Source organism: Vipera berus (genome assembly GCF_964194415.1).
Source record: "Vipera berus genome assembly, chromosome: 2".
In the NCBI taxonomy this organism is placed as follows: Eukaryota; Metazoa; Chordata; class Lepidosauria; order Squamata; family Viperidae; genus Vipera; species Vipera berus.
In genome coordinates this window covers 215,034,879-215,062,857 of record NC_138203.1, presented here as the reverse complement: position 1 = coordinate 215,062,857, position 27,979 = coordinate 215,034,879, and the positions used below count along the sequence as shown (strand labels likewise).

Genomic DNA, 27,979 nt, shown 5'->3' with positions numbered 1-27,979 from the left:
TCTGTCCACTGTCCATCTAGGCTATTTTTGGTGCCCTCTGTCTAGCGCCTTCTAACTAGCTCCTTAGTCCAACCTTCTGTAAAGTATGGCCTTAGCCACCCCGACCTAACAGGGCTGGCCTAAGCAAAAGTATTTGCATTTCCCAGTCTCTTCGCTGCTTTGGATGCAGGTCTCATCCACTATATTAGAGCAGTCAATTAGCAATAATTAATTAGGCACATCCATTTACATGTCTGCTCTTTTATTTATTAGAACTATAATTAGCCTTTTAGTGTTTATTTTTAGGCAAATTAAGGTTCATTTCTTTGAAATAAAAATGCTGTCTATGTTTTAAAGGGTTGCTTGAGTTTGATGACAAATTGGTCTCTTAGAGAAGAGGCTGCATGCAGAGGATGGGGGTTGCTTGGCCTTTTCCTTGGGGATTTAGATTGAGCTTACTCAAGCAATTAGCAAGTATCTGTGTGGGGTGTGTGGGTGTGGATGTACCCACAATGTGTATATGTGTAATGTATGTGTGCATATGGATGGTGCAAAGGATTATCTCTCAGTGGGCCTGAGCTGACATCATATTATTAATTACATGGCATATCGGGTTTGGTTTAGCTGTACGTATGGAGAAGTACTTATTTATTTGTATATTTTAATTGCAATAATTCATATGCTGCCTCCCCGTACGGTTCTAGACAGCTCACAATGAATTCAGGCAAAACTCATCGCAACATCACATTAAAAACAGCCTAAGCATCAACAACAAAAGCCTAGGCTGTTCTCCAAGGGTTCAAAAATACTTCTGCACTTCACTGCAATTCCTGATAGATGACACCTTCTGCCTTGAAGGGATATTGGAAAAGGGCGGTTTCAAATAAACAACAGGGAAGGTCTGTCCTCACCTTGGAATGGGTCAGGCTCTTTCCACATTGTGGCAGCCGCCACAGAGAAGGACAGCTTCTTGGCTCCCTTCCACATGGCATTGCAGCCTGCTTTCTTGGAATTCAGGGTTCCATGACAAAGTAGGGCAAGCATCTGCAGCTAGTAATTCTATTGACTATGTGCCATCAAATTTTTCTTGACTCTTGGTGACTGCGTGGATAGATACTCTCCAGGATGATCTGTACCCAACCTAGTCCTTCAGGTCTTTCAGGGCACACCTTTTGCCACTGTAACTTGAGTTCATCCACCTTGTTTCTGGCTCTCTTTCCTTCTACCCCTCCCAACATTAAAGCCTTCTTTAGAGTGCTGGGGTTGTGCACAATGTGGTCAAGGTAGGATAATTTGATCCTGGTCATTTGTGTCTTGAGGGAGAACCCTGGATTGATTTGTTCAATAATCCACTGAACAGCTTTCTTGGCTCTCCACAGCATTCTCAGATGACCTCTCCAGCACCAAAATTCAAAAGCATTAATACTCATTAATATTTTTGAAAATTTTCAAAATGAAGTATTTCTTCCCTGGGGGAAAAAAGCTAGCTTTTTTTTTTAAGCTGGGAGGAACTCTTTCTCGGCATTAATTTTATGACAATCTGATTGTAAAAGAGCAAATATTTATTTTAGGGCGCGGTGGCACTGAGGAGTCACTTGTTAGTAATAAGACATATTTCCTGAGGAAATAATTCTTATTATGACATGAAATTTAAAAAGCTAAACTTTGATTAATTTTCAGACTTCAATTCTTTAAAAATACTCCTACCTTTTTTTCTCTCCACCCCATTCTCCATGTTTTCTTGGTGAGATTGATTTGTTGTTCATGTGAGCTGAAGCTTTTTCTCAGTAGATTTAGTAGTATACAGAAAGCCAAACATTGATTCAGCGAAATTATGCTGGTTTTACCAAACGGCATTTCAAATGTTATAATTGGACTTGACTCTTCATTTGTACGTGCATCTATCTTGTGCAAAAAAAGCTTAGAAAATATTTTCTACTTGCAGAGTGTCTTACCTGTCTAAACATCCCAACAGTGTTTATTTTTCAAAGCTCAGCTTCTATTTTTGTGTCTCAAGTTTTAAAGATGTCTGTTTACCCACATCGCAAAGAAGCTAACAAAATACTTAGAATTTCTAATCATAATTAATTATGACCAATGTAATCAACATCAAGCATACACAGATTGCAGACAGTGTTTAGAAGTGATCTGAATAATGTATGACTCTCAGAGATACATAGTATGGCTTCCATAGAGCAGACACCCTGTCTGATGCTTTTATTCTTCAGCCTGTTGTATATTTCATGGGGGACAAACACTTATTCTTTTTCACTACATATATGAATGTGGGGTAGTACAAAGCTTTGAAGTGTCAAAAGTATACTTTTTAGTGCTCGGTGTTTTTTTGCTATAAAATGAAAAGAGGTCTTCTAAGCATAGGCAGAATCTTATTAACTATGTTTCAATAGCAAATTTGTGTGAAGCAAATTAGATTTATTTTGGCAAAGCAACTCATGTTATAGGGGTTGACATTATCTGCTTCCAAGTGAAGAGTGGAATCCAGTGAAGAAATTCAGGTAGGCTCAAATCACTTTGGACTGTCCTGTCCAGGTGAAGCATCCTGTTACTCTTCACCTCCAGCACTAGCTGAAGTGCTTCCGGGCTATGTGGCTCTATGATTATCCACAGTTTATACTGAAGACAAGGCATTCAGCACACTTAAACCACTTTGTCTTGAAACGCTGGCTTGGGCCAAGGTAGATACTGGTGGTGTTCTTTCAATATTTGCCAGAGCCTCCAGCTTGCGAGCACTTTGACCAGCTCGGGAGGATATGGCTGCTCTCAGCCTTCCTGTAGAACAGGCTGTGTAGTTGAGAGACAAGTACAATCATTTTAAATTACTCTTTTCAGCCATGGCAGTTTTTAGTTGCATGGACTTCAAAGGCAAGCAGCATGGCCCTTGAGGAGAATTTGGGAAGTAGATGTCCGTATACCCGGAAGTTGCTACATCTGGAAGTATTGTTTTAAAGTATTCTGCTGGTGCTTGAGTTGCACCAGGTCCATGGTCAAATCAATTGAACAAAAAGCTTAGCTGTACAATATATTCACAGCTGGGATACACAAGGGCTGAGCAATGGGAATGAAGGATAAGAACTTTGTGCCTCCCATTAATAAAACTATAGCAATGGAACCAGTTGCTGTACCTTTGCTATAATTACTATAATTTCAGTATCTTTACCCTTCCTTTTACTTACATTGCTAACGAATTTAAACACCACTGTTTCCATTTAAGATGGAAGTGGGTAACCTTTTTTCAGTCAAAGACTGCATTTCTTTGGAAATGATGGGAGAGTGGAATGGAAGTGAGTGGGGCAGATCCGAAAGTGGGAGAGTCACTAATTCTCTTGGTTTTTGAAGCAACCATTCTCCCTCCCTTCCTCCCTCTCTCTTTTGAAACTTGGCTTACACTATAAATAGTGATTGGATGACAATAGACTGCTCCTATGTGATGTAGCAGTATGCCCTGTCAACACGTATGTCAGCCCATGTGGCAGCACGAAAGTGAGTTCAGAATTAAACGCCCTCTTATCTCAGTTGTATCTTCATCAGATTTTGAGAAGTCCATGTTTTGCTTTTAGGTTTCTTTCACAGCCAAACCGGCTTGCTGTCATTCTTTTGCAACCGAGAGAGAAATGGGGTTCAGTAATCTACCTGTCAGCTCTTATTCTCCTCTGGAGTTATTTCTTATGTGAACTGAACATATGTCAGAATGCTCTTGAAGACCCAAAATTGTGTTTTGTTCTGGTGCACAGAGGATTTTCACTAGACTGTTTCCTTATCTTACTGCAAGTTGATGTGTTTGTTCAAGACACTGCTTTCTTTCTTTGTTTTGTACTCCTAAATACGATATTTTGATGCTTTTGTTTGCCTTAGAATTGTTGTGTGGAAAAACTCTCAACAGCCTATAATTATTTGATGGAAAAGTGTTTTACACTTTATTCTTCAGTTCCTCAGAGTTCTGAAACTCAGAGTAGAATCACTGAAGTTATCATTTGGCTTTCTGAGCATCAATATTTTTTGCCAAGTAAAAATGGTAGATCAGAAATAACAGTGAATAGATGTTTTCTGAAGCTACTTGGGGTTTTTGTTGTTCTTGTCAAAGCAACATATGCTTTCTAATATGTTCTGGAAAATCTTCCTAGAGCTAAGAAGTAGATAATAGCACCTTAGTTCCCTAGGAAATCATGCTAAAAGTTACTTGGCTATTGCAGTTTTTCTAAGTAGAATTTTTTTTTCCTGAACAGAATAATAACAGCATTCTCCAAGGTATTATTTTCTCTCTTCCTTCCCTATTACAAATTCTGGAGAACTTGGCACATGAACTGTCCCACTTTATATTTTTGAAGGAAAAAGTATTGTGGTATATTTTAGCTAAAAGTTTTTCAATAGGAAGGAAATATCCTGCTTTGCCAATAGTCTAGAACTAATGTATATGTATATATACTATCATTTATAATATATATATATATATATATAATATATAATAGTATTATATATTATAAATATAATAGTCTAGAACTATACTATTATATAGATATAATATGTAATGTATTATATATATTACATAATAGTCCAGAACTATTAGAACAATTAATCAACAGAACGACTTGCCTCCAGAAGTTGTGGATGCTTCAACACTAGAGGTTTTTAAGAAGAGACTGGACAACCATTTGTCTGAAATGGTATAGGGTTTCCTGCCTGAGCCGGGGGTTGGACTAGAAGACCTCCAAGGTTTCACTCTGTTATTCTGTAAGATATTCTTAAAGCATTCTTTTGTGTTCACAGTCTGCTATTTTCCTCTGTTCTCTGATTTATATATATATTGGATGCGAAAGTACAAAATAGAGCTTCTGCTGTATGATTATATGATAAAATATTTCATTATGATGAATGTATCAAAAAAGTCAAAGTTATGATTGCTGTGAGAACTTTAACTAACTGCCTGACTTGGGCTCAATTATTTGATATTTTTCAGAATGTATTATGCTATGTTTAGCACTGCTTATTCTAATTTCCTATTTAATGGTTCTTATGTAATTTAGGGTGATTTTTCCCCTTCTGAAGCTGAAAGTCTTCAGGCTCCTACAGGTATAAGAATTAAGGGTCCATGATTTAATCATGATTTATAATTTTATTTTAATCTTCTCAGAGATGTCGGAAGACGAACAATTTGCCTTGGCTTTAAAAATGAGTGAGCAAGAAGCCAGACAGTTAAATTCACAAGAGGAGGAAGAGGAAGAACTTTTGAGGAAAGCCATTGCTGAGAGCCTTAGTGTAAGTAGAAGAGATGTCCTCCTTTTATTCTTTTTCCCCCCTGTAGGTTTCAAAAATGACTTTTCTCCAAGGCTGGCTTATGTAAACCTCACTTGGAATCGTAGTCTTAGACAAAGCATCTGACAAGGGAGCAAATATAACAAATATATTTGTTAAGCTTTACTGTGCTAATGGACCTATTGATGCATAATATCTAATTTCACCGTTGGCTATCACCGAGCAGATTAATGTGGAAGTATCATTTATGGGTTTTTTTACTGTGTAGAAGAGCAGTCAATTTGATTTCATAATTAGAAGAATACAGAATTATATACACACACACCCACACACACACACACACACACACATACGTGCAAATCATTTTCATTTTCTGTTTGCTCTTGTTCTTCCTGTAGAGCTGCCAGCCTTCTGAGCTTTCTGCTGCAGCGCCTTTGCCTCTCCTTTCCCAGGCATCAGTGTGTCCAGGGCAAAACCACCCATCTGGAGCAGAGGATTCTCGGCTCCTGGAAGTTCCGCTACCTTCCTCTGAGTCTCCTTGCTCCCTCTTTCCAAGTGACAAAGCTGATGGGAACAGACAGACAGATGTCACCAAGAGTCCCCTGGTAGTACTGACGAGGTTAAGCCAGGACATAGTTGAAAACTCACTAGTCTCTAGCATAATTGTATCTCCAGGGAACAGCCAGCCTTTTGGAAGGTCGGGCTCTTCCTCGCCGGCTGGGAGCTGCTCCAGTGATTCGTCACGTAGTGCAGAAGAGGAGTTACCTATTATCCGAAGTCCCACCTTTCCCCAAAGACCTCGGAGGCCTTGGCAACTGGCACCCCGGAGGCTCTTTTCGGAAAAGAGCAGCCTTCTGACACCATCATATGAAGAAATGGAACAGTCCCCAAATTACTTCGAAGGAAATCTTCACCTTGATTGCCCAGGAGTCCTACAGAAGGAAGTCCAGCAGCAGAGTCCTTTCGATCGGGACGGAAGTCCTTCTGAGTTCAGAGATCAGGCTGAGCGTAGCGAAAATACACGTGTGTCTGCCGAGCTTGCAGAAAGGACTGGCCTCCCGGAAACCCCCCTGCCAATCTGCACCCTTCCTTGGACTGATGAGAAATGCCAGCGGGAAGAGCCGGATGTGGTGCACTACTATTGGGGTGTTCCATTCTGCCCCAAAGGAATAGATCCTAACAAATATACTCAAGTCATCATGTGCCAGCTTGAGGTTTACCAGAAGAGCCTGAAACGGGCTCAGCGGCAGCTCCTGCTGAAGAAGCCGTTTGGGCAACCAATTGTTCCTAATTCACGCTCCCTGAGACAAAGCGAACTTGCAAACGATGAGGAAACGTCACGGCAAAGAGAAGATACCGATGATCAAGAAGGGGAAGACATGGATGAGAAAAAGGAACCCGACAATGTGTCCTGGCTCCTTTCCCGAGTAAATGGAGAGTTTTACAAGCATCCAGCGCAGGATGTAGCAGAGGGAAGCAACTCTGAGTGTGGAGATGAACCAGCAAGCAGCTCTCTTCAGGTACGTTTGCCCTACCTGGAGAATTATGAATCAACAACAACAACAACAAGAGCAGAGCGGCTAAGCATTTTGCTGCGTGCACATTCTTAGATCAAAATGGCAGGAAATTATGCTATTGATTTTTCAGCAGTAAAGGTAAGGTTAGAGGGAATTCTAGGGGACACAAAGAATTGTTTGGGAGCTGTAAATTGCCAACTGCTGTACTGAATGCTATCCAATGATGCTTCAAGGGTTCTGAAGCCATTAGCGTCCTCTGAAAATCTGCTTTTAAGAGTACAGATAGTCCCTGACTTATGATCACAACTGAGCCAAAAAGAATTTGTTGCTAAGCAAGACAATTTTTTAAATTGAGTTTTGCCCATGTTATGATCTTTTTTGCTAGTATCGTTAAGCGAATCACTGCAGTTGTTAAGTGAATCATGCAGTCATTCAGTGAATCTGGCTTTCCCCCCTTTGATTTCGCTTGTTGGAAGCCGGCTAGGAAGGTTACAAATGGTGATCACATGATCACAACTGTATAACTGCCATAATTAACATGCCAGCTGCCAAGCTTCCTAATTTTGTGCATGTGACGGGGGGGGGGGGGGCGACAGTAGTTGTAAGTGTGAAAATTAGTGATGAGTCATTTTTTTTCAGTGCTGCTTTTAATTTCAAATGGTCACTAAACGAAGGATTGTAAATCAAGGTCTACCTATATACTAATTTAGTTTACAATGTAAATAAAATTATATTCACAAATGCACAGCACTGTAGAATAAATGGACGCTCTGGGTTGCTGATCAAGGGGTTTTGCTAAAATCGTGGCTAGATTATGTCGCATTTGTTAGAATCAGCAAGATGTGAAATCTGTATGGTATTATATTCGGACAGCTGTGGAACATGGTTTATTTTCAGCTGTGAACTTTTGCTACTCTGAGCTGAAATTTTAATTTATATTATTGAATTTGTTTTATTGCTTTGTCCTTTGGAGTTATTACATTTCCCAAACCTATCAATCTTTCATGCTTCCTCTGTGTTTCTGCTTTGCATTTTTGAGCAGTGCACTCTCCTTTTCATTCATTGTATTATATGACCAAAAATGAGGCATATCCAGGAAAACCTCACAATCTCTCTAGTTGTCAAAGTTTATGCAGTGAGGCCAGAACTAAGCTTAATCTTGGTTTCGTTTGCTGAAAGTATCCTTTAAATATCTACTGAGTGGCCGCTAGGTGTCAGGTTTTCTCTCTTCAGGGGCAAGAGGCAGCTTTCGCTCACCACCGTGTCTGAAACCCATTGCTAGTCAGATGAAGTATTTATTGCTGTTGTATTTTAAGTTTGTGTCAGCCTTTTTCAACCCTCATTTTTCATAATGACTTCGCTGCTAGATCATTGTATAACTTCATCTTCTTCCGGCTGAACCTGAACCTTGTTGTTACTATTTTCAAGTATATTGGATTGTTTACCCTGGTGATAGAAAGATACTTAACTTGTTTTGTGATATTTATACTCAACCTTATAATGTTGAGCATTCTGAGGAAAATCTGTCACGTCTGCATTTTCTTTTAGAAATGGAGGAGCAGTGCAGTTTGTGCTTTAGGTCTCGTAGACTTGGCTCCAAAGTGGTTATATTTAAACAACCTTAAAGATGACCTGCAAAGAGAAACAGTTGGCTTTGTGCCCAATTTCTTTACTCACTTATGATAAGCTGGCAATGACCTGAATGGTTTAAGGTCAAACCTTCTCTGTTCTCTTGTTGGAACCTCTGACCATATTTAATTTGGAATGTATTTTGGCAAGTGAAATGCACAGTAAGCCTCCATCACTGCTGAATTCTTGAGCTTTTCATGCAGCTCAAGTTGGGGAATAATGGTCTTGACATTTAAAATTGCTTTAGGACCACAAGAGACAAATGGCATAATTGGGGAAACTTGAAAATACAATTAAAATGCAAAAAGCTTAAGTCCTCACTTGTAAATAGACACAAAAGCACTTTATAATGGTAGAACAGAGAAGTAAAGGCGGGAAGGCAGCCAAGTCTAACAATATGCTTCCCGACAGGTAATTTTTAACATTGCTTTTCTTTCTTCCACATGAAATAGAACATGGAAGCAGCGGGCAGATAATTCAAAGTCTACTTTCCGTGTTTTAAGCTTCATTTGAGCATCGTATTTTTCTTTGTCGTAATTACCTACCGGCATACTTTGTCACCGTTTCAGTGCCCTTTGTGTTGACAGTAGTGGAAGCACTAATGTATTTAAAGTGCCAACATGTCTCCTTAGTTGTTCAGTCCAAGCAGATGCTATCAGCCAGCTGCTTGGTTGAGCCACTTGTTACTACTACAGTATAGCTGAATAAGTTGTCAATGTAGAATCTGCAAGGTGCTTTTTCGGGTGGTTTGCATTAGTGGCAAGCCTATTTAACTGTACTGCTTGCATTTGCTCACTTGGCAAAATGGTTAATGAAGGCAACAGCTACAGCTTCTTCCGGTCTTCCCTAGTGATTCTTTTGCTCACTGCGATTCCATGAAATTGTGTTAAAATGGTTAAAAGTGCTTGAGTGACTCTTTCAAGCTCCATGTGTTCTTCAGGAAGAAGCATATACTTCTGTTGACATAGCGGGACATTTTTCTTATTTGTTGTCCAGAGTGAAGCAAGTGGTTGCAGCAGTTGTGGACTTCTGCTGAAAATAATATTCCCGTGAAACTGTTGCGAATACTCTAATCGTGCTAATTCTCCATTCTCTCCTCCATTTTATGGGCAGGTGTTTGGGGTTCAATCAATCAGAATCGAGCTGGAAAGGACTTTGGAGGCATTGTAGTCCAGCCCACTCCTCAAGCAGGAGACCCTATTCCAGGGGTAGGCAACCTCGGCTCTTTTATGACTCATGGACTTCAACTCCCAGAATTCCTGAGCCGGCTGGCTCAGGAATTCTGGAAGTCCATGAGTCATAAAAGAGCCGAGGTTGCCTACCCCTGCCCTATACCATTTCAGACAGTTTCTTCTTAAAAAACCCGAGTGGTGACGGCAAGTTCTTCCATTGGTTAATTGTTCTCACCGTTAGGAAGTTTTCCCTTAATTCCAGGTTGCTTTTCCCCTTGATTAGTTTCCATCCCTTGTTTCTTGCCTCCTGGTGCTTTGGAAAATATGTTGCCCCCCCTCCTTTTTGTGGCAGCTTCTCAAATATTGGAACACTGCTATCATGTCCCCCCTGGTCCTTCTTTTCTCTAGACTAGCCAAACCCAAGTCCTGCAACTGTTCTTCTTATCTTTTAGCCTCCAGGACTTTAATCATCTGGATTAAGGACAATTATTTCAAAGAGAGAGGGGGATGCTTTGATATGGGAACAAGAGGCTTCAAATCTATCTAATTTAACATTAAGAAGCAAGTCAGTTTCTTCATTTCTTTTCTAGGACTGATTGAACAAACATTAAGATCTTCTGAATCTGAATAAGCATATTCCCTTAAAAAAAAGGAACTGAGAAAGATAAATTTGGGGGTGGTCATTTGTATTGCATTTTAAACATCTGCTCTACCATCTTAAGAATATAAGAGGAGATTCTTTGCAAAGTGCAAAGGAAAAGCCAGTTTGACGTAGAGGCCTCAAGGTAGAAGCCAAAAAGACTGTGATTTCTAGTCCCACCATAGGCCCAAAGTCAACTGGCTGACCTTGCGCCCGTCATTCTCCCAGCCCTAGGAAGGAGGAAAGGCAAAACCATTTTCGAAAAATCTTGCCAAGGGACTAATCTAGGCAGGTGCCAGGATTCAAATATATTACCTGATGGCACACACACCCTGGAAAAGTATACTTGTTGAGTCTACTCATGGTCCTAGGGCTATTTGCCTTTCCCCTTTAAGCCGTGTTTGCAAGCTTTTCCAATAATATTGAGTCTGCTCTTGAAACATAGTAGGAAGGAGATTATGTGTAATAGCATTTGTCCTCACTTGTAGTTAGGACCATATTCTTCACCCAAAATGGATAATTCACAATATGTTTGCTTAGACTGACAAAAAATATGGGGGCGTAGGAAGAAGAGAGAAAGGGAAGAGTAAATGCGGGTGGGAGTGGGGAGATTGGGAAAAGAGAATGGAAAAACATAATCACAAATTTAGCAGAATAAGGTTAAAGGTCTGTCAGAATTAAGGAGTATGACAGTTGTCAGGCTAGAGCAGGGGTAGGCAACCTTGGCTCTTTTATGACTCGTGGACTTCAACTCCCAGAATTCCTGAGCCAGCATGGCTCAGCTTGGAAACCTCCCCCTTTTCCCTCAGCATGGCTGGCTCAGGAATTCTGGGAGTTGAAGTCCACGAGTCATAAAAGAGCCAAGGTTGCCTACCCCTGGGCTACAGATTCTAGCTTTCTACTCTCAGAATGTTTTCTTATTCTTTTACACCAAAACGTTTTGTGTGTAGAAAAACACAGGTAAATATTTAGCACTTGGCCCTGGAAGAATTCTCAAATCCAGAAAGCCACTTCATTTAAAATTTGTATAGTAGAACATATTTACTTTTCAGAATACGCATTTAGTACAATTAGTTTCTCGCTAATGTCTGTAGATATGAAATGATAATCCATTTGTCAACTTTATTTCCAGCTGATTAATTCTGATGTGGACTTCATTTTTTCAGGGTATATATACTCACGAAACATTTTGCAAGATTGCATTTCTCTTTTAGACAATGAAGTGATGCATTCAATATCTGAAGTGTATTAGTTCTCCAGATTGGTTCTTTTTCAGAGTTAGCCTTTATAGCACCCTTGCTTCTGAATTTAACTTTTGAGTTTAGGTTTCATGAAAACAAACTCTTGTTATGATTATTATCCCAACTTGTCCAACAGAACATGCCTTCTTGGCTGCAATTCTTGGTTTGTATTGCTTCCTGTTTTGGTATTGGTTGTTAAGCAGATCTCCTTGACGAGAACTTAATTATGGGAAATTAGTTATGGTGGTTATCTAGTTTCTTCCAGCTTTTATTAGGACTCTGTAGCGATTTGATTTGCAGGAGACCTTCTCAAATACACTTCTAGGGGAATAAGAATGTATATGCCATAACTCCCAGGAAAAGACCCAGCTTCTTTAAGTGGTTGCCAGCAATTATTAGGTGACCTTTTCCTTTTGGAATCTGCTTCTTCTAACTTTTATGATTTTGAAATCAGGTGATCTTTGGGTCTCTTTAGATGTGTAATATCGTTGAGGTAGTCCTCAACGTACGACCTCAGTTGAGCCCCAAACGTTTGTTGCTAAGCATGACATTTGTTGAGTGAATCTTGCCATAGTTGTTAAGTGAATCACTGCAGTTGTTCACTTCGTCACCCTTCCCCATGGACTTTGCTTGTCAAAAGGTCACAAAAGGGGATCACGTGACCCCGGGACACTGCAGCCATCGTAAATGTGGCTCAGTTGCCAAGCCCCTGAATTTTGACCATGTGACCACCACGGAGATGCCGCAAGGGTGGTAAGTGTGAGAAATGATCATAAGTTACATTTTTGTGAGTCACTTCAAACGGTCAATAAATGGAACAGTTGAAAGTCGAGGACTACTTGTAAATATAGCCAATAATGTAATGTATAGTCAAATAATAATTATGTTTTTTTCTTCTTAGGCTTCCCAGGTGCTGTTTGCAGAAGATATGCTTGAAGAAAGGGAGCCTGTACAGATTACACAAAGGCAAGGAGATAAATTTCATCACTTTTGATTCTGTAATAACCAAAATGGTTACTAAGCAGGACTAGGTAGTGGCATATATGATCCAGCAGAAGAGAATAGCCATCGGAAATGTGCCCAATTCTTTAAAATATAAAGGAAAAAGTATCCATTGCAACAAAGATTTTTTTTCATAAGTACAGCTCCTGGCCAAAAAAACGTGATGATTTAATTTGACATTGCTCAAAGCAGTAGGCTTTTGGGAATAGCGACAGCAATAAATTCAGAGTCCATGTGTAGGCATGGTTTTTGTGTGTGTGTGTGTGTGTGTGTGTCTGTGTGTGCACGCACACGTGCATGTGTATGAAATGGAAAGAATAGAAGAGGAATCTAAGAAAATCATCCTAATAGTGACAAATATTTGTTTCCTTGAGACAACAATGTTCTTGGAAGCCCAAATAAGGTAGGAGCGAGTGATGCATGTAATTTGGGAGCTTCAGAAAAAGGGAACAGAAGGACTGGGAGCTGCTGCTTACCTTTTACATTTGGGTCACTGCTATGTACCTTCTTTAGCAGGAACAGCAAGATGGCCATTTCTAGGGATATATTCTTGGAAGTCTGCTTCTTAGAAGCTTCGTAAAGCAAGAATTAAATGTGCAAGCTAGAACAGTTTTCCACCGAGATCAGAAAATGAAGGCTATTTGAGGAGATGGCACAGGTCAGGGAATGTTTCATGAAATAAATTCCCAGGAAAGTTCCAATATTTGTGCTCAGTCAGAAGTTGCTGGGAAAAGCCACTTAATTCTTAGGTTGTTTTCCCAGGTCTTATAATTAAATGGCCTTGGCATGAGGCCACCAGTTTTTCACTGCCTGATATCCTCTTTTCATTGATCTAACAACATTTGGGCTGAATGCTGAATGAGGGAGCAGACTAACTGATGTGATAACTCTTCCCACCCTGCAGCAAGGAAGGTATAATGTGTACAGAATTACACAAGGAATTTGTTGGTTTGTTTTTTATGGTAATGCTTTTGGGGGGGGGTTGTTTGAGATGTTCAAGTGTGGGACGGTTTCTTTCTCTTCCCCATTCAGGAGGGACTGAATGGGGACGAGCAAAGGAGGGGGGGGAAACCCCTCTTGTTTCTTCACCGTGACATTGTTTGGGAAGTATTCATTAGCTAGCATTTAAAAGGGAAAGCCCTAATTCTGGATGGTATTTGTCTAGATTTCAAATGGTCATAATGGAAAACCATCAATGTCTTAAGGCTTGTTCCAATTTCCCAGACCTCATCGGACCTCTGGGATCAAGGCTGACCATTCCGTACTGTGACATCTAATTTCATCAGAAAGTGCATCTGCCTTGAACTAACCATAGCCATGCTGTTCTCAAGTCTTGTGCAGATTAAAAGCTGCCATCTGGCAAGTGGCCCTTTGCCAGCAGAGCCCTGTGCTGGACAGTGCACGGCACCCAAGTTAGTAGGTTTCAGACGCTCTTTGATTCTTTGGCTTCTGGAGTAATTTTGGAAATGGTTTCTTCCAAAGACATTTTCCTCTGCTGGTTTCTGTGGGCCACTCAGCTTTATTGTTTCCTAGCTTATGCAAAGTACAGATTGAGATTTTAATAAGTGGTTTTATGTTTTGTTACCGAGAGGTAGTTGATGTAGTGAGCAATGCACGAGGACTTCAAACTGATTAGCCTGTTTTATAAAGGTCGTGGCAAATTGTTTAGCAGAGGCCTTGTTGATGTAAATCTTGATAGTTTACATTGGAGCTTGGATTCATAACAACTGGTTTAAAGTAGTTTTATTAATAGTTATGTTAAATGATTATTTCGTATTTATGAGTAGTTTTATTTTATTTAAAGAGTGAGAGAAGTCACGTGATTTTCCATTAGAATTTTCTTATTTATCATAAATTGGGCAATGACTGTTTCTGTCTACTTAATTTAGTAACTCTTTTCTTTAGTCAGTACTGGGATTTATGTTTTTTTATATATACACTCAAATACTTTGGCCACCTAATGAGAAGGAAGGACTCACTGGAGAAGAGCCTAATGCTGGGAAAGATTGAGGGCAATAGAAGAAGGGGACGACAGAGAATGAGGTGGCTGGATGGAGTCACTGAAGCAGTAGGCGTGAGCTTGAATGGACTCCAGAAGATGGTAGAGGACAGGAAGGCCTGCAGGAACGTTGTCCATAGGGTCGCGATGGGTCGGACACGACTTTGCAACTAACAACAACAATATATACACTTGCATATTTGATCTCTCCAGCAAGGGAACTACACAGAACTCACGGGAAGCATGAAAGGATGGTTATGTCGTAGTAGCTTAGCCTCTTTCTCTTATGACATGGAGACAACATGACTTTGCTGGAAAGTGGAAATGAGAGGAATCAGGCAAAGTTGAATGTAGCATAAGGGGAAAAAATGCTCTTTTCATGTTGGCAAGTCTTTGCTATGCAGAAACTTTGAATTGTGTCAGATTCCTGCCTTCTGAAAAAAAACAAACCTGATCAGTAAAATATGGATAATGAAGCGTTCATTGTCAAAAAGATCACTGCGCTGTTCTGCTTTCAGGAGTTACTAAGCATATGGCTGTTTTGCTACCCGGCATGTTCCTGTGACCAGGACTAAAAAGCATCGGGGAAACATTTACAGATCTCAGTAAACAGCCTTCCTTTTGCACATTTCTTTTAGGACGTGTTGGGAGGCAAATTGTTTGCAGGCTTTTTTTTTTTTGAGACCCTTTTTTTTCCCCCCTCTTGTTGCATTCTCTCCTGCTACCCTCCTTGAATAAGCAGAGCTTACAGAATCCCACCCGCCTTTCACCGAATGCTTTGTGGCTTTGATTTATCATCTGTTTGTGTTTTTGGCAGCATTTCTGCCTTGACTCCCTTGGACAATACGAAGAACCCAGACATTGCCACTGAGGATCATGCTGAGGAGGAAATCACCGTGTGCCCTGGTATGACCTCTGCTTACAGTCGATTTGCAATTTTGAGTCAGAAAGGTTATGTCCTTTCCTTTCAGGCAGGCCCTTATTGTTTATGATTAAGTGGGACTTCAGAGCGTTCCCTCCCCCCCCATAAGCCCTTTGCTTCCAGGGCATATTGCCTGCAGATGCTTCTCGCCCCATTATTTCCCTTTTTCTATTGTTTGCTTGGCACCAGACTGAGGGTGAAATAAGTAAGACTTGTGTTCAGCTGCTTTGTTTTGAATAAATACTATTTTGGTAAGTGTTTATAGTGACCTTTTTTTCTTAGTTAGGTTTAACAGGACAAGGTCTCTTGATCCTGTCCTTCGGAGACTGAATGAAATGCTTGTTCCTCCTAGTTCTGAACGAGCAACTTGATTCAGTGAACGAGGAATGGATCAAGGTGAAACTGTTCTCTTACGAAGCCGTTCTGATTCTGACCTTATTTTCTTAAAGCAAGCTTTTTTCAGTTGTATATTTGACACAGGATTAAGTTTCACTGTGAGGTTTCCCACAGATGATTGGCTAAGGTTTTTTATCGAGGGAAGTATAGACCGGATACGAAGGAAACACCAGCTACGTGGGTGCTGAGCTGAGGGGTTTTATTCTTGCATAATATTATTCACCAGCTTGCACCATCAGTGTACAGTTTACGTGCCCTCCTGTTCCCTGTTTCTCATTTCGCCGTAGAGCGGCATTAGTTTTATCTACACATGGCTGCACTATGGCTTTTAAACTTCTACTTCAGCTGTGTTGTTGCACGTTGTCTGCTAACATTTGTGACAAGTCTAAAAAATGTTTAGAAACTGTGAAGACACTGTAAAGCAAATGGGATACGTTTTATCAGCTTGTGTGGAGTCTGCTGGGGGGGGAGGGGGTTGGAAGGGGCTTACAGAGTCTAGGAAGGCGGGGGTGGGGGGGCGGGCTGCCACCACCACTGCTAACATGGAGATTTCTGTTTGCAGAAACCCAGCAGAGTCCATCCCAAGCTGTTGAGCCTGAGAGTGGAGAAATCCATTCATCCAGCAAAGATGTCTTTCTGCAGGTAAGCAAGTCCTTAGGGAATAACAGCCAGCAAAGCATCTGGACTGCGGAGTCTCATTGCTTACCCATTTTCCAAAATGAGCTGCTTTGCGAAACGAGAGGCAGCTTGCTAGAAAAATCTTGTCCGGAAATGCCTCCTCTCATCTTGGGCCTCCTGGTGTGTTTTTTTTCCTTTTTATCATCAATTTCTCCTCCGTGGTTATGGCACTTCTTCTTAGTTAAGGGCTTTCTCGTTGACTTTCTCACATTGGTCATTTTGGGTGCAACACTTATCAGTATGGTGCCTTTGTGAGCAGTGATATGCTAAAATGTGCCAGAGGACACCACTGGATGCTGCTGTGGAAAGGGCAACCAGTTGCTCCCGGCTCATGTTTCTAACTGAACAAAGGGGTTACAAGCATGAGAGCAAAATTGATTTCACAGTGAGATTAAACTCCCCACTGTTGCTTATGGAAACGGAGTGGGCAGAATGTGTGGTGTCAGTGCTGGCTTGAATGGCGCTGTCGAATTTTAGACCGATTGCTATGCTCGTATTAGTGCTTTCATTGAACAAGCTTAGATGTTTCTCTAAATTAACCCGGAGAAAATCTTCTCTTGCTTGTATCATTATCACCAGACGAATGCTGTTGGGTTGAGTTTTCAGTGTACCGGTGCTGCAGTCACCGTGCAGCTGTCATGACAATGACATCTGACTTCAGTTGCTGTTTCTGGTAAAGACACCTAGTTAGGTTGCAATTTAAAGGGGGAGGGGATATCAAAAGAACTCCCAAGTGCTGTTCTGACAGGTTACATGAATGCAGCAAATTGAAGAATGCTTGACAAGATGACTCGTATGTGAAAAGCATAATTCTTAGAGCCCCCCCCCCCCCCGCAGCCTCCGCAGGGTGTGGTGCCTATATGAAGATGGCTACAGTACAGAGCATAACCTTGTCACAGGCATCTTAATGCATAGCTTAGGCCAGGGGTCTGCAACCTTGACAACCTGGACTTCAGCTCCCAGGATTCCTCAGCCAGCTATGCTGGGAGCTGAAGTCCACAAGTCTTAAAAGTTGTCAAGGTTGCAGACCCCCGGCTTAGGCACTTCTGGCCAAGTGCCCTTAGTCTGCTAGAATTTGGGGCTGTGTGAGAGAGTATATCAATGAATAGCCAAGTGCTCGTGGTCTAAAAGGGCAGTAGGGTGGTCTCAATTAGGAGAAGGTCCTTTATATTTTATGAAGGGGTTCTGGGCTGGAGTTAGGAGGGGTGGGATTTCTGTTGTAGCGCCGATTCATTGGAATGACATTTCCCTCGGGGGAAAAAAAGTATAAATAAGGCTTTGCTACAACATAGACTTTAGGCTGCAAGTCTTTTTTTTTTAATTCCTCCTGCCATTTGAAATGTTATGAAGGGGCAGTTGAACTACTCATAGCTGTTGCAATGTTATTTTATGTATTTCATTACTGTATGCTGTGTTATGTATTCCTGGAATTCAACACATTTTTCAAACACCGTGCAATATAAGAAGGGGCCTGCCACGATAAGAGGTGGATAAATATTTAAAATAATTAAATAAAAGAACTGGCAGGCAGCAGGTGGTCAGAATGAGAGTCGCTTGGAATAAGAAAGTAGCCCATCTTACACCTTGCCTTGCCGTGGTGCTGAGCAGAGGGATCCAAATGCTACGGCATGATTTAATCCTCCAGTTAAACAGAGTTAGACGGAGCATAATAGCATCTTGAGTTCCATGGCTGAGCAATTAATGAGACAAACTATTCAACAAGCTTGTTTCTGTATCCATACTGCTGCTGCCTCTTTTGCCGGCCCACAGAGGAGGTTTCAGCTGCAAACTGCAGGGGATACTGTGGCTTTCCCCTTGGCTGGGTGGGCTGCCAATCATGCAGTTAAAGCATCTCTCTGCCCTTCTCCCAGGACTTATCAAAAGCCATTCAGAGGGAAGGGACTGACAAGTGTTGCTACACAATTCTACATTTACATTTACAATGAGTTATTTACTGTGGGAGTGTAAGCAGTTTGTTTGGACACCTGGCATTTGCGCTGCAAGGCTGTATAAAGTGGAAATGGGGTAGAAATAGACCGTTCTTCACATCTGTCTACGTGTCATCTTATTAGGGTAACACCGTTTTGATCAGAATGCCTCATCTTTGGCATGCCTCATCCTATGCCTAGCATATCTTCATGACACGCCAAAGAAAAATGAGATGTTGCAATGTTAAGATGTGAAATACTCGGAAGATGTGGTGGTGTACTAATAGTTGCCATGTAATTTAACAGCCACAGAATTCCCACCTCAGTTTAATTATCTGCCTTAGGTTTCTTTAGAAAAGGATTTTGTGAGGGTTTGCCTGCAATTTAATTCTGATCACATGCCAGCAGGGTGAGACAGCTGAGATTTTTTTTTAAAGGCCAATCATACAAATCCCCATGCATGTAAGCAGTGTTCAGTGAAATTCCTTATTGGTCTCTTACTTTACAATGTAAATTTTGCAATGAAACTGCTAAGCAACAGGCCTATTTAAAAGAGACTGCTCATAAAACAAAACATGAAGCATGCCAAAACAATCAATCAGACTGCCTCTTCTGATGGTTTCCTTGGAACTGAGCCATTCTAAGGACATAGATGACAGTTTCTCTCCATTTCTCTTCACCTGTATCTGAATAAGAGAGAGTTTCTTAGTTTTAGCCTAATAAAAATAACCTTACCTTAGTTCATAATAGAATATATTCCATCTAGCTCGTTTAAAATTTAAGCAGACCTGTTAGTGGTTCCGGCAAATCTTTCTTTGAAATGCTTAGGAATCTTTAAGTCGATTGACATTAGGAGAATATGATAGTAGCAGAGTCAGTTTGCCTGTTAAAAACTTGAGTATTTTAAGGAATAGGCTGTGTGTTTCAGATGGGTAAACACATGGTGATTCTGAGACTACAAAAAAATCCAAGAAAGAACTCTAAAATACTTTTTTTTTCATCTTCTATCCCCGGTATAGAATTAGATATGATTTGCTAAACCAATATGGTTCTCGTGTGCAAATCAAACTCCAAGATGGTTTTTAATCCAAAATTCTGCTCGTAACTCTTGTCAGTGGACAGGAGTCCACACTTTTTTTGGAAGAAGGGTGGGAACAAAAGATGTAAGTACAGATTTTGGTAGGAAAGAATGTCTGGTTATTAGGAGACAGCAACAGCTTGAATTTATGTCCTCATTATATCAGAGGATTTTTCCCTGTGTGTTTAGCTGTGATTCGTCATAGTCATAGAAACTGAATTAATGCTTTTGGAATATGTCAGATCTTATCTGGGCTCCAAAGCTAAGTACAGTCAGGCCTGGTTCATATTTGAATGGAGATTTCTGAGGAACGTCAAGGCTGGAAGTGACAAACTCCTCTTTACTGCTGCCAAGAAAACTATAGGGATGTGTCCATGAAAGGATACTTTTAAAAGATGGAATAAGGATTTCTCTTGCATCACAGTTTCTTTTTGAAATAGATTCAATGGGCACAGTATGTAAAGAGCCAAGGGGTTAGCTGCTGCCTCCCCATTCTTTCCTCTAATTCTGGAGGGGAAAATTTTATGACTGCAAGAGAGACAGTTACAACACCCTGGAATGAAGACAGAATCTGGATATAATTTTCTGGGATTCCACGTAGGCAGCCTGCTTTCTCTACTCACATCCCTTTAGGGATAATTACAGATAGCTATTCTGAGCAATTAAACTGATAGAAAGAGCAAACTCTCACGGGTATGTCACAAAACACACACTCTCTTTTTTATATAGTAATTTTATTAAAAGTTACAATTAGAAAGTTAAAAACTAATACAAGCTGAAAAAGAAGAGAGTAAAAAGAAAAAATAGAAAGTGTAGAAATGAAAAAAGAAAAATAGAAAAGAAAAAAGTAAGATTATAGTAAAGAAAAAGAACAGTATACAAATGACTTCCCCCTTTACCACAAGTATAAACAATTGTAGTAATTTTTCATTTTCTCTTAAAACACAGTGAATGATCTCTTGTTCCCATATCTCATCTCTTACCTACAAACAAATCCTTAAAGATCCATTGTTCAGTCCCGATCAGCAAAAGTCTATTAAGAGTTACCAGAGATAACATATCTCTTTTAATCTGGATCAAATAAACCAGCTTTATATTTCTTCCTTTTACTTTTAACAATCTTGATATTTAGTACCTCCAAATAATGTCCTAGAGATTTCTTTCTTTTTATTTCTTTTCTTTGCCCCTTTTCACAAAATTCTTCAAAGCTTTAATAAGCCCCTTTTGTAAATCCAGTATAGGAAAATTATCCAGGTAATTTGGTATTTATTCAGTGTTGCTAAAGTTGGAGGACTCAGAGTATGCTGACTGGCCTGTTCAATTTATTAAACAGGATTTGAGCATGTTTACAAGAATAATCTATTTCTTATCTTCTGGAGCTGAGACCTAAGTCACAAAATTGTCTTAATATTTTAAATTTTAGAGAAGCAACCTAGAACTAGGGAGAAATTTCCTGACAGTCTAGATAGAACAATTAATCAGTGGAACAACTTGCCTCCCAAAGTTGTGGATGCTCCAACACTGGAAATTTTTAAGAAGAGATTGAACAACCATTTGTCTGAAATGGTGTAGGGTTTCCTGCCTGTAGCAGGGGGTTGGACTAGAAGACCTCCAAGGTCCCTTCCAACTCTGTTATTCTGTTATAGTCTCCATCTAGGACAACAACAACAACAACAACAACAACAACAACAACAACAATAATAATAATAATAATAATAATAATAATAATGACGAAGGAGGAGGAGGAGGAAGGGACCTTGGAGGTCATCTAGTCCAAACCCCCGCTCAGGCAGGAAACCCTATACCATTTCAGGCAAATGGCTGGCCAGTCTCTTTTTAAAAACTTCCAGTGTTGGACCATTCACCACTTCTGGAGGCAGGTTGTTCCACTGGTTAATTGTTCTAACTGTCAGGAAGTTTCTCCTTAGTTCTAGGTTGCTTCTCTCCTTGACTAGTTTCCATCCGTTGCGTCTTGTCCTGCTTTCAGGTGCTTTGGAGAATAGTTTGACTCCCTCTTCTTTGTGGCAGCTCCTGAGATATTGGAACACTGCTATCAGGTCACCCCTCACCCTTCTCTTCGTTAAAATACACATACCCAATTCCAGCAACCGTTCCCTATATGTTTTGGCCTCCAGCCCCCTAATCATCTTTGTTGCTCTTCTCTGTACTCTTTCTAGAGTCTCAACATCTTTTTTACATCATGGTGACCGAAACTGGATGCAGTATTCCAGGTGCATCAAAGAATTTACTGTATGATGTGGCTGAGTGCCTTTTAGAAACTTAAGTCACAGTATATTTTCTGAGCCATAATAGTTTAGTTTACTGTAGCTTGGACTGTGAGTTTAACCATTGTGATTTGTTTACCATGCTTTCTGACTTGTATGAATAGTCACTGTGTTTTATTCAGCAACGTGGTTAAAATAAATAGTAACTAGAAATGATCAGTCCAAAGAACAAGACTCTCAGTTCTCAGATTAGCATATTTTTAGGAAAAAAAGATTAAAGTAAGAACTCAAGAATTTTGCCAAGTACTTTACTTTGAGGATGATGATAATATAGCTATAGGCCAATTGAGACTGTCTTTCTTGCACTCGTTTAATGTAGTGGGGGGGGGGCTGTCTTTTCTGAGAAAGTGGGTCAGCCTGCATCTGTAGATTGTAAAAACTGCTAATAATCTTCCTGTGAAAATGACAACCAGCTCAGGCAAGAATGAATAAATACTGTAAATAAATAAATAAATGCTGCTCAGTCACCTTTTATCATGAGATGGGTGGCATATAAATTTGATAGATAGATAGGTAGGTAGGTAGGTAGGTAGGTAGAGGGATGTAAAAGAACTACCTATGCAATGCTGTCCCAGCCTGGAAACTAAGGCAAACTTTCTTCTATTCATGTACAAGTAACAGGATCATTTATATTAGGCTTATCACTCGTGCATCTCCATTTGTGCAAGTGGCGGGCACATGGGTCCACTGTTCGCACAATTGGATCTGTGCTCCCGTTCCCACCACTTCTACAGCCCAGTTCCAAATGGGCCGCAGCCCTGAACTGGGCTATACCCCATGGGGATGGGGACCCTTGTTTTAAGAGGTGGGTATAGGTGCTATGTTCACACTCCTGTGCATTGGGAAGCACCTTTGGGAAACTGAATCTGAAGTACTGCATAGCCTGAGTGCTTAATTGTGTAAATGTTAACTTGGAATTCAGAACTGGGGCTTGCCTCTTTTGTTACTTGAATTCCCACCGTCAGAAAATGAAACGATCCACTTACTCACTGCAGAACTGAATATTAACCAGGCTCTAGTGAAGATACTATTTTCCTACAAGCTAAACTATATCCTGCTTCCAAGGGGGAAAATGTTAAGTCTTTTTCAATTATTCTATACGTGGATCTGAAACCGGATGGAGTCAGTAAAGAGGAAATATTCATACAGAAGCCTTGAGATTCCCAGGTGTATTTTATCCTGGTAGAAGAGCAGACTGATGGAAGTACAGCCACCTGGGGAAAGGCAAACTCTGGCTTCGGTGCGTGAAAAATCTGTCAGTCACCTTTATTTTGGTTGCCAGTGCTCTCATTTTCTCAATTTAAGGATGTTTTGACATTGGTAAGATGCAGCTGTAGAGGCGGTCAACAGTATTAAGTATCTGGGGGTGCAGATAACTAACAATCTGAATTGGTCTCTCCACACATCATCCTTGGTGAAGCATGCAAACCAGCGTCTGCATTTTCTGTGTCGGATGAGGAAAGCACATCTTGCTCCTTCTGCCCTGGCCACTTTTTACAGAGGCACGATTGAAAACATTTTAACAAACTTCATCACTGTCTGGTTGGGTGGCGGCAGTGCCTCAGATAGAAAGTCCATACAGAGAATGGTAAGGACAGCCGAGAAGATCGGTAGGAAGCTCGCTTCCTGGTATTCAGGATGCTGCTTATAAGCGCTATGTGCTTAGAGCTCAAAGCGTTGCTAGAGACCCCACACACCCACTTTACGGTCTGTTTCTGTTGCTCCCCTCTGGGAGGAGGTTTCGAAGTATTTCTAGCAGGACTACCCGATTCTGTAATAGCTTTGTTCCCTATGACATCCTTCTGGTAAACTCTCAAGATTCATTTTTCTCGCCATGCACATGTATACGTAACCTGAACTTGACTGTTCTTTCTCTGTGTCATATAATATATGTGGGTATATGCATAGTTCTGTATTTATTTTTGACATGTTTATGTAGTGTATATTGGAGGTGATGACCCTTTGAAAGCTGTATCAACGATTAGTGTACGTTCAACGTGACAATAATCCTATCCTATCCTATCCTATCCTATCCTATCCTATCCTATCCTATCCTATCCTATCCTATCCTATCATTTTCCCAAGAGAATGGCATACTTGGGGCACAGGGAATCCTTGCTTTAAATAGGACATATGGCTCTCATGATGATTTGGTAGCACACAGTGTCTATCAAAGGAGCATTGATTATCAGCAGCATGATGCTCACTCATCAGTGTCAGGCTCTCTGACCTGTTGGGTTGCAAAAAAGTTCCTGGGCTGGGAAGATCAAGCCAAGGGAAGATCAGAAATGACAGATGATCAAGGCTGAGCATGGACAACAAACTTTGCAACACCAGCTTAGCTGATTTGTTATCCTCTTTCACAGGCTGATGAAGATGCAAGAGGCCATGCACCTGGGCACAGCCCTCAAGCTGATAACCTCATGCCATGTCCGCTGTGCGAACTCAGATTCCCAACTTCAGAAATTGAGCTGCATGCTATGAATTGTAATGGCACTGGAGAGGACGCAGTTGAAGATGGTCCAGGTTCGCTGCTTTCTCTGATTTGCAACCGTGCTTCAGTTCTGGCCGACCCCGTGCATCTGTTTGCAATTATGGCATTAGTTAGGAAAATCCGTTGGGGGACAACTTCCATACAGTTCTGTATAGTTTATCCAGTGCTCAGAACTGTATGTAGCTTCTAGACCAGGGGTGTCAAACTGCCGGCCCGTAGGCCGGATGCGTCGCGACGAAACCGCGCCCACCCCATTGCCGGCAATGGGGAAAAAGCTCCGATACGTCGCGCGACGTCACGTGATGTTGCACGTTTGACATGTCTGTTCTAGACCTAGCACCTTAGTCCATAATTTAGTCTCCATTATTTGTTAATGCAACCTCTCATTTTCATGTTATGAAGTGAAGTCCAAGCATTTTAATCTTGACTAGCCCCTGTTCTTATCCCTAACATGCTTCTGTTTCCAGGTCTACTAAGTTATTTACCAGTGAGAAATCCTGTCCTTAGTGGTTAACATTGCTGCATAATGCTGCTGGATTAAAAGAGTTAACTTTGCAAACAGCTCTTGCTAGGCATTGATATTTAGTAAGTGAATGTCTGCCTGATATGACAAGTATCCTAAATATTTAACCTGCACAGTTATATATGTATAATACACGGGAAAAATATTTATTGTATTTAGACATCTTATTTAGCATCAGGAATGGTGCCTTAGGCTCTTTCCACATATGGGGATAGTACCAAGTTTAAATGGATATTGCCTTCCTGTGTCCCAACAATGTTGTAGGGCTTACATGAGATTGAGAAGCTGAGTTGATTAGCAATTAACTAAGCTTAATTCCTGTTTCAGAAAAACACTGCAAAGATAGTTTTGTGGTGTTTCGTCTGGAGCTGCAGAACAAGTGACTTCCAATTAGTAGAAATTATCACATTCCAGAGCCAAAACGCTGTAGATGCTATCCCCGCCCATTATTCATTAAAAACAACAGAGAGATCTGTTGCTCTCCCTGCCTCCTATCATTATTGCTTTTCTCATTACTCTATAAGCAACAGGAATGAGAAGAAAGAGATGGGTGGCTATAGAAATTGGATGGATGGATGGATGGCAGGCATACTGGTTGGAGCATCAGTATTTCTGCCCTCCCATTGGTCAGGCGATTGGTCTGTCATTCCTTCCCCTTCCCCATCTACCTAGTCCCAGGGAACAGCAGTGTTGGACTTGGAATTCAAACTACAGAATTCCAAATGTTGCCTTAATATTTTTGTGATCTGATTACTATAACATCAATTCAGTTCTGATTATGTAGTCCATAAAGGAGACCAAATTAACTAGAATCACTAATGCAGAGTCTGGCCTCCCCTTTAGTAAGGGAGAGATATGACACCTGATTTCTAGCAAAGACAATATTGTAAATATATCATGATAGGGAGAAGGTATTACCAATTTGCATTTTAATGGTATGATTAATATAATGGCATAGTTCTTTTAATTAACCTTGTCATGCCACTAACCATGTCATGTCAAGCTGCAGTACATTATAGGTAAGCATTATTACAGTTCTAAAATTACTACTCTCATACTCTCAAATATGAACAAGTTGATTTAGCCCTTCAGAAATCTTTATTGAATTAGAAATTATAAAAATCAAATGTTATGAATTTGAGCAATTAAAAAAATAGTTTCTTTGTCTCTGACCATTTGTTGTCAATAGTTGCCTAAATCTTTTCATGCTGTAGTGAGGACTAATATTTCTATAATGAAGGTCATTTTTTTCCCTAACTTCTAACAAGGACTTGTGTATTTTTAAGAAGTGTTCCTGTGTTTTATGTTCCCCAATATGCCCTGTTATCTCCCTGTTTGCACCATAGTATTGTATACTAAGTATACAATTATTTCAATCATTTTATTTACTTATATGTGTATACCTCTGTGTATAATTAGTCATAACATGCACTCACTGTTGTACGTGTAGTGGCCTGTGCAACATATTATTAGGACTGTAGTACAACCTGAATTATGGACAGAGATTCTACTTCCAATAGGGAGAAAGTCTTTGCTTTCGCTTTAATTGTTTCTGTTGGTTGATTAGTTATTTGCATTTATAAATATGATAGTTTCTAAAAACAGTTGCTGTGATAATAATAGGAAGAAATATGAAGAAGAGAATGTAATTATCCAGTCATAAGATAATTTTTTTGTGGTTTAATGTTTTGGAAATGGTAGATGTAAGGCAAAATATAATGCCTTATATTTATTATTTGCCTTTTAAATGCATTATATAAAAAACAGAATACAATAAAAGCTATCCTTTACTTTGTATATAAACTCACAAACATCTTCCCTCCACTTAATATTTTACCTTGCTTGGATGTATGGCTCAAATGGCTCTCAAATAAAATTTTCTACACCTTCCCTAAAACTAGCTTTTTACTCTTTTTTCCATAGCCCCCTTAATGCCTTCACATGGCGTCTACAATACTGAAACTGCACTATGGCAAATCAAAATCATAATCGAATCCTCAGGGATTTAGGGCTTCTCATGGTCTCTGGATCAATGATTTGATTTAGATCAGACTTGCATCTGCAAAATTTCTTAAGGCCTTTCGATGTTTTCCTGTTAAAGCAACCTTCTAAAAGTTGATATAAGTATCTGAAGCTAGCTGAGTCAAGTTGGCCCGATGTTATTTTGAAAATTCTCTATTTCACATCCCCCCACACTTGACCAGTTGCTTCTGAATAGTCTTTATATTTGTCTGCTCTGCAATCAGGGCAACAGCACTGTGAAAGAAAATCAAAACTTTGAACCATCCTTCTCCTTAATCTGTTCCAAGAAGGCTACTGTACTTCCTGAGTGTTGACTTGGGCGGGTCAATGATTCAATTTGGGGAGTTCTTAATTGGTTTTCCCGTGGAGGTCTCTGATACTATAAACTCTACCATCTTTCAGTGTTTTTCATTACAAAATAACCTCTGTGACTTGTCCATTTATTGTTCTGTAACTGCCTCCTGTAAATTCCTTGGCTGTTATTTGAGTTTGTAATTTAAAGAAGCTGCATCAGCTTGGCGGATACAGAAGACCATTTCACCCGAGGTATGGTTACGTGGCTTTCTGTGTTCAGGCAATTACTGTGGTTGAAAATACACACACACTTGCAGCTTTTAGCTAAGCTGGTCTTTCACTTCTTTGGCAAACCTACCTGAAATCTTTGCCTTTTACCACTGTTGTAATTGTCAAGACGGGAGGGATGCTGATATGCGAGGGTGTGTCATTGGATAACACAACTTACATATGGAGAAACTGTGGCTCAGATGGAGTCGCCTGAACAGAAGTCTCCAGTTGGATACCTCTCAGCCATTTCGGACACAGACATCCCACGCAGCAGTGTCAAGTTTAGCCTTTGGAAGAAAAGTTGTAAGGGGAGAGATGATAGCCGTCAACCGAAAGAACTGCATACAGGAGAAGGGCAAGATCTATTTTCTGTCACTTCACCGAGCGGAACACAGAATAATACATTGAAGTTGCAGGAAGGCAGATTCTGGTTGCAATTCAGGAAAAAAGATCTTAAGAGTAAGAACAGTTTTGACAGTGAAACCAATTACTTAGAGAGGTAGTGGCTTCAATTCTTTGAATATGTTTAGGTAAAGGATGGGCAGCTAGCTATTAGGGATGCTTTCGTTTGGATCCCTGTAGTGAGCAACATATTGGACTGAGTGGTCCTGTCCCATTCCATGATCCTCATAGGAAGAA

At 40.3% G+C, this 27,979-nt stretch overlaps 1 protein-coding gene across 14 annotated transcripts in view; it reads left to right on the top strand.

Moving 5' to 3' along the window:
- UIMC1 (ubiquitin interaction motif containing 1) overlaps positions 1–27,979 on the top strand; it is an 82,550-nt gene that overhangs the window by 35,115 nt on the left and 19,456 nt on the right. For 12 of the 14 annotated variants that reach the window (XR_014025117.1, XR_014025118.1, XM_081317705.1 and 9 more), the window contains 6 exons: positions 5,129–5,253; positions 5,649–6,770; positions 12,351–12,415; positions 15,268–15,356; positions 16,331–16,410; positions 24,104–24,263. Coding sequence is in view for 11 of the 14 variants with exons in the window: in XM_081317705.1 (XP_081173831.1) it covers positions 5,129–5,253; positions 5,649–6,770; positions 12,351–12,415; positions 15,268–15,356; positions 16,331–16,410; positions 24,104–24,263 (1,641 nt within the window). In the remaining 3 variants the exon portion in view is untranslated. Of the gene's footprint in view, positions 1–5,128; positions 5,254–5,648; positions 6,771–12,350; positions 12,416–15,267; positions 15,357–16,330; positions 16,411–24,103; positions 24,264–24,698; positions 24,817–27,979 lie in introns of all 14 variants that reach the window. The other 2 variants (XR_014025119.1, XM_081317701.1) reach the window with 2 other exon arrangements.